Source organism: Rhagoletis zephyria, unplaced genomic scaffold (genome assembly GCF_001687245.7).
Source record: "Rhagoletis zephyria isolate East Lansing unplaced genomic scaffold, Rhagoletis_zephyria_1.1 Rzeph_scaffold_08603, whole genome shotgun sequence".
Lineage (NCBI taxonomy): Eukaryota > Metazoa > Arthropoda > Insecta > Diptera > Tephritidae > Rhagoletis > Rhagoletis zephyria.
In genome coordinates, this window is record NW_016165683.1 from 1 (window position 1) to 7,290 (window position 7,290).

General features: G+C 36.5%; 1 protein-coding gene across 1 annotated transcript; it reads left to right on the forward strand.

The window, feature by feature from the left end:
- Window positions 1-920: 920 nt before the first annotated feature.
- Window positions 921-2,538, forward strand: LOC108375182 (syntaxin-4-like; the record flags this gene model as incomplete). The annotated part of the gene is made up of 6 exons (XM_017631283.1): window positions 921-1,014; window positions 1,093-1,335; window positions 1,428-1,501; window positions 1,580-1,717; window positions 2,122-2,232; window positions 2,439-2,538. Coding segments are annotated over 6 exons (732 nt in total), but the record flags the coding sequence as incomplete, so codon positions are not given.
- Between the last annotated feature and the right edge of the window lie 4,752 nt (window positions 2,539-7,290).

Genomic DNA, 7,290 nt, shown 5'->3' on the forward strand with positions numbered 1-7,290 from the left:
TTTTATCGGTTGAATTTCAACCGCTGGGCGAACACTAGTATAAATAATTCACCTATTTACCTGTCGAAAAAATAAAAGTTTTCGATGCAACCTCGAAGTCAATTATTCTCTATGTTGCACAGGTGTGTAGGCAAGTATGAGTGGAAAAACTTCTTAAGTAATTTATAAAAATGGTTGTTTTTTCCCCCAAATTACATATATCCCACACATATGTTTTATATAACCCGATTTTTCAGTATGAAATCTAATAGAGTCCCGCGTATATTTGCAAACGAAATTATTCGCCAGGGCATATTGGGTTAAAAAGTGACAGTCTAGCACAAAGTGTGAATTCATCCCCACTAACAGATTTTTTCACCACAACTCTTAACGACTATATCCGTAAATTTGCTCGATAAGCAATAAGAAAAATAATTCAGTATAAATCTCGCTAGTGCCCAGAAATCTACATCACTTTATCTCTATCCACAGCTTTGTGCGCTAAAAACACCATATTTCTGTGACAAGCACCTGCCTACATAATACGTTTCCTATCCATAAGTCAAGTCCCGGAGGGGTTTGCAAAATCAGCTTAATTAGATTTTTATGGTCGCTTAATTTTTTCTGATCGATATTAGAGCTTTTTAGGCGAACTAGATTTGATTGGTGCTTTTTTAAAGTACATCTCCTCAAAACTTTAATCTCAGAAGAACTATTTAGGCAGATTTATTTTTTTGCTGCAACTTTAGGTTACAAGTTTCAGGTTAATTGTGATACGAAACTTTTGGTATTTGACCATTTATACCCAATCGCGGCGAAATATACACGGCCATCAAGGTATAAATACCAGGCTAACTCAAAATAAATTTATATTACCACCCTTAATCAGCATTTCATTCATTTAATTTAATTATTTAATAACAAACTTTAACTTTTTTCAGTATTCGGAGATACGAGTACAATTGGCACAAATTTCCGCGAATTTGGAGACAATGAATCGTATGGTGCAAACAATAAATATACGTAATTTTAATGGTAAGTAAACTTTCATATGTAATTGTTATTTAGCAGAAACAAACATAAATATATTAAAATAAATTCCTGCTCTCACAGAAAAAGAAATGGACGAACTGCGTACTCAAAATCTTAAAATGGGCAATCAACTAATGAACAAATTCAAGGAATTCAAATCGAATATGCCGCCAGAGAATGATTTCACATTGGAGGCGCGCATGAAACGAACGCTATTCTATGGTCTCTATCAAAGTTATATACAAATATGGACGAAAAATGAAGAATTCCTGCAGCTGTACGAGCGAAAGCTGAAGAAGAATTTGGAAATACATTCAAAAATAAGTGGGTACTATCTATTTATGCGTAGATGCACTGCAATCACTTTAAATTAGTAAATACAAGCAAATTGTTATTGAAATATTTACCCTTTCTAGTGAATTGCAACTCCACCGAAGAGGAAATCGAAGAACTGATAGCAAATAAGACAACAAACCTCTTCGTAGGCAATGTAAGTTTTTAGATTGATTTTCAAAACGACAAGACAATGCAATAAATACCTAAACAAACCTGTGTATATCGCACACAGATTCTAGAAGAAACGGAAAATGAACGACGCACGCTACGCGATTTGATGGATCGTTTCAATGAGCTGAAGAAGCTGGAGAAGTCCATTGAGGATGTGCATGCGTTATTCCTGCGTATTCAAACACTTGTAATGGAACAGGTGCGTATATCACACACACACACACACGCACACACACACATACTTTGTTCTCCAACACTGTCAGTTGCTTAATTCCCAATATGCACAAAGCAAACATATTTCCAACTTTTTTCCAATCTTTGAGAAATTCTTGATTTACAAATGGAGATCCAACATTTTTCGCAAGGTTTGACTAAAACTTGAATAAAGTTAGAATTCAAATTGATATCCAAGCTTTTCTCAAGTAGAGAACTCAGATTATTTTCCAAACAAAAAATGTGCCCTTTTGTTAGAGAATGGCTTGATTCCCCAATTGAGATACACTTGATAATCAACATTGGACCTTGAAATTTTTATTGGATCTCCACTTGATCTCCAACCCAAATGTTTAATGGGTTCTTATTCACGGGTACGTGTATTTGCAGAGTGAAACGATAAACCGCGTTGAATTTGTGGCTCAACAAGCGACACACTTCGTGGATAAAGGTCAGCATAAGCTGAAAAAGGCTGAAACGTTGAAGCAGAAGGCTTTAAAGGTAAGTTGATTGAATCAAAAGATGCCATCGATTCGCCGACCTCTTAGCGAGGTTCATCGCTGCTTGCTGATTTTGTTGTTGCTTTCACACACAAACTGAGAAGCGACGAATCGAAGGCGGCTAATATTCGCTTTCTAATTTGTGTACATACATACTTACATATTTCTAACGTTTGTTTTTATTTTCAACTCATTGCTGGCTTGCAGAAGAAATTTTGGCTTATCGGCATTGCGGTGGCTGTGTTAGTTATTTTAATATTAATTGGTATTTATTTATGATCAAAAGAATAATATATTTTGGTAATTGAGAAAAACATGCGACGTGTCTTACTTCCTCAGTAAAGTTTCAAACCGGTAATTTTTGACAGTCAACAAGAGAAAAGAAAGCGGATGAGTGTGGTGAGTAAAGCGTTGTGGTGGTGAAATGTGATTGGTCTCGACCAATGCTGCCATCTCGAACGGTTTTATTGATAGGCAAGGTAGGCAGTTTTGGGACTCAAAAATCTGCAAAAAGTTAAAATTTAATCAATAAATAGACGAAATAAACCTTTGGGTGTTCACTGTCGTTCCAGTATGGGTTTGAAAATGGTGATGTGAACATTTTGTAACTTTTTTAGCATTAAACTAGGAGCAGTCTTTTCCAGTAAACGTCGCAAAATCGTCGGAAAACTTTACTAGTTTTAATAGACCTTTCTTTTTTACGAAAATTCGACCATTTCATTTACAGTTTAAATTGTTGTTTTTCTTTACCTTAATTTGTTTGTTTTCATCAGTCATTGCGTTCACATAAAATGCAAATATGGAAAAGCTCCCAATAAATAAATTTAAAAAAATTTATTGGTGTTGTTTTAATGCAACCCACCTCCGAGGTTACGAGGCATTAACGCTAAAAACATACCTTCAAGTGTTACGGTGTCGTTTTACAATTTCTTACGGAAAACAACAATTCCACAGAAATTACGGTTAGAAAACTGATATCAACATTTTGGGACCTATTTCGAAACGAACTGTGAATACCCTGATTAAGAATTCCCAGAAAGGACATGGAAAGGCACTAAAATAACGAAATAGGCCTATCAAATGGGAGAATATAAGTAGCGCGATAGGAGAAAAGGCGTTTTTTATTATTATTTTCCCACTGTGTTGGCAATAGGTATTAAAAAAATTAACGTGCAATCCACGATACAGCGAACAAGGTGGCGCTGTCGGACATACCCCTACTTTGGTTTTCTCGACGACGCCCCAGAAACTTTAAATGCACTGAAATTCACTAAAATTTGCACAAAAATCACAATTTTTCCACATTTTCCTAATTAATTATCATTGTAAATTACATATTTTTAAAATTTAGCACAATTAAAACACGTTTACGGTCGAAATTTTAATATTAAGAAAATTCACACATTCTCTTTTATCTTGTTCGTCGAACAAGACAGTTGTCAACTTCGTGTCAACTTTGTCCAATAGTTATATAATTAGTTATAATTCGGTATAATTAGTTATCCAAAACAATATCCAATCAAAAAAAAAACAAACCTTGTAGTTTAGAAAAAATATATCAAAAATGATACAATTGTATCAAAACGGCAACCCTGTCTGACACACCCTAATCTATCGCACATGCCACATAAGGGTTAATTCGCAACGAATGTACCTCCAAAACGGAATGTCAAAATTTCCAAAAAATTGGAATGCACTACCGGAAATCACTGCAATGCACTACCGTAAGTATAGGGTGATAAACATAGGTCTCACCCTGTTTCATTTGATCCCAACCGATATTTGGCCCCATATAATAACCCATCCATGTAACTGTAATTCCATTTTCAATAGAAAAGCCTTTGTGTTTGTGAAAAATTGTTCGCCAAATAAATAATAATATAAAATATATAATTGCATATTGATATTGCTACCATTTACCTTTTTGATGAGCCGTGAGCGAAAGTGCCGTAAGCGAAAGTGCCGTGTGCAAAATTGCATTAACGAAAATAGCGAGAGGCGGTTTTTTTCGTTCCCCAAGGACGCAAATGAGGTGGCCAAGTGGAGAAAGAATCTCCGCATAAAGGATAATAGGCCGCACAACTCCTTTGTGTGTGTGGATCATTTCGAGTTTTTCGAAGTTGGTCGGATGTTTCTAAGACCAGGTGCTATCCCAACACTTACATTGGGTGAGTATGTTATAATGTTTATAAAAATATCGTTGCTGGAATAATCAAGTAGTGGGGTTGGCTTTACATTTTCACAAAATTATCACAAATTTCGTCATGGAACTTGGCGGGGTGTTAAGAATCGTATATATTTACATTATTTATCACTCTTTTTACTTTATTGGTAATAGTATTTAACTAATTCGTTGGTAAATTCTTTGCAGTTTCACTAGCAAAGTTTCATATTAAAAAGAGCACTTAACACTTATATTTTTATAAATATATGATCTTTGCAATGTTCACGTGTATTTTGTGTACATTAAACGTATTTTATTTTATTTTTTAACAATATACGCAGAAAGGAATTCTACGCAAAAATACTAAAAAATAAATTAACTAGGCATCGATGACAACGTACAAGAATGCGCCAAGCCTACGCAGATGTTTGTCAAAAAGATGAACGACTTTTATGATGAGCTAAACTGCGAAAATTTAAATTCGATAAATCCATTGATGTGTCCAATAAAACGGGGGGGACAGGGGGAAAATCTCAAGGCTAGATACACATTTGGAATTTTTGCGGTCAATGACGCTCAATGGCACCTGAATGAAATGCAGTGAACGCTTAGGTACAACAATAAAGTCCATGCAAATGCTTTCGAAAGAGCTCTTTGCCCAGCACCAAAGAGTACAGCAAATTTTTCAAAATTTTTTAAGTAAATTTTGTCAAGACGACTTGGAAAACTTTTTTATTTGTGAAAGAGCTAGCCGAGAGACAAGTACCAATGTTACAGCTCACGAAATCGGATATATGCTGCTACATCAATTTCAATTAGTATTTCGCATGAAAAATTGGTTAATAAATGGGTGGATTGCGATGACGACGATGGAAATTTAGAAAATAATTTAAACCCCAAAGATCGTTATTTTAAAGAACGGGAAACGTTAAATGAGCGACTCATCATTGAAGAAGTAGAAATTCCAGACGTGAATAATGCTGACGTTCAGGTGCAGCGGTATTTGACTGCTTATGCGATTGACCAGCTTAAATGCGAAAAGTGCACCAGCATCTTGATGGAGGCACATGGTGATTTATTACTAGACTCCGAAGCCTTGATAAAAGCCACAAAAATCTTTAGGGACCACTGCGGTTTGAAAATTTTCAATCCTCAAGACTCCGTTTTCGAGGTGTGCCGACTTCAGATGGTGTAGTTCCGTCAACTATTCGCAAAATACGCTCATTTAACGGATCTCAGATCTCGGATGTTGTCAGCTATCATAGAAAAAACCGATCAAGTTTTTCCACTGTGGAAAGCTGGCGACTTTTTAGACCATCGCCTAAAACTTGTAGAAATTTTTATAACCAATCTCTTATTTGAAAACGCAAATTGGACGTTGAGGGAGGAAGTTTAAAGTCGCGGGATAACATTTTGTTCGATCTTTATTGTCACAGTCCCTCAAAGTAAGAAGCAAATCTCCTGAAGGTACGTTACCTCTATATCTTTTTTAAAATGTTTATAATTTTAATTTTTTTATTTTTTCAATTTAATATCGGATTTTTCCCCATGTTTTCGTCGGGTTTAGTTTGCTGCTTTTGTAAGTAAGTCGTAAGGTTTCTATGCTTGCATCAACCACTTCGTAAGAAGTTTCAACTACTTCGTGGCCTGTATGCCAACTACTTCGTAGGAAGTGTCAACTACTTCGTGACCTGTGTTCCAACTACTACGTGAGAAGTTTGAACTACTTCGTGGCCTGTGCGCCAACTACTTCGTGGGAAGTGTCAACTACTTCGTGACAAGTGTCAACTACTTCGTGGCCTGTGCGCCAACTACTTCGTGAGAAGTGTCAACTACTTCGTGGCCTGTGCGCCAACTACTTCGTGAGAAGTTTCAACTACTTCGTGGCCTGTGCTGCAAGAGTGTGCAAGTGTGTGGCTTAAGTTGCAAGTTTTTGCTAGTTTTGCGTTCAATAACTTCTTCTGGATTTTTCTCTTGCTCTCAATTTTACTCTCTATTTTTCTTTTACGCTCTCCCTGCAAGTAGTTACTGGAAAAGTTATTGAACGGACCTAATTTGAATTACATTAAGCATCATACCATCAGCTGTTTTCTTACTAGCAAATAATAATAATAATAGATTGGCGCTTACACATATGTTAGTGTTTGGCCGAGCTTCTCCTCCGATTTGTGGCGTGCGCCTTGATGTTGTCACACAAAGCGGAGGGACCTACAGTTTTACGCCGACTCCGAACGGCGATTGTATTTTTATTGAGACGCTGTTTTTCATGGCAGAAATGCACTCGGAGGTTTGCCATTGCCTGCCGAGGGACGACCGCTGTTAAGAAAAAACCTTTTTATATATTTTTGCGATGTTGCTTTGACCAGGGTTTGAACCCAGGCGTTGCGGAGTGGAAGCGCGCACTGCTTACCACTACACCACAGCGGCCGACTAGCAAATAGTTGCTAGTAAAAATTGTCCCAGTAAAAATCCAGTCAGCTGGCATTTTTCCCGGGTGGGGTTTAGTAGCGCTCACAACTATTTCGGGCTATTCCGTCCAAAGGGGTGGTCCGATCCAAAAAAAATTTCACACACTTGTAGTCAAAGGTCTACGCATTATTTTACCACTCACTTTTGTGAATTTTGGTCACTAATTTTTTTACAGATTGGGTTTGAAATATGCCCTTTTTTGTAAAATGCGGAAATTAGCGTACATTTATCACTCCTATTTCCCTTAAAGCAGCCACTTCACGAATACATTTTTGTATTCCGCTTCACTTTACACTTTACTCGATTAGTTATAACTTGCTTTACCACTTTAATATTAACCAATTAATCACAATTCATTAAATAAAAACACCTTCAAAATCACGCGTCTGACTTTGGTTGCATATGCAAATTAAATGGCGGAGTTCA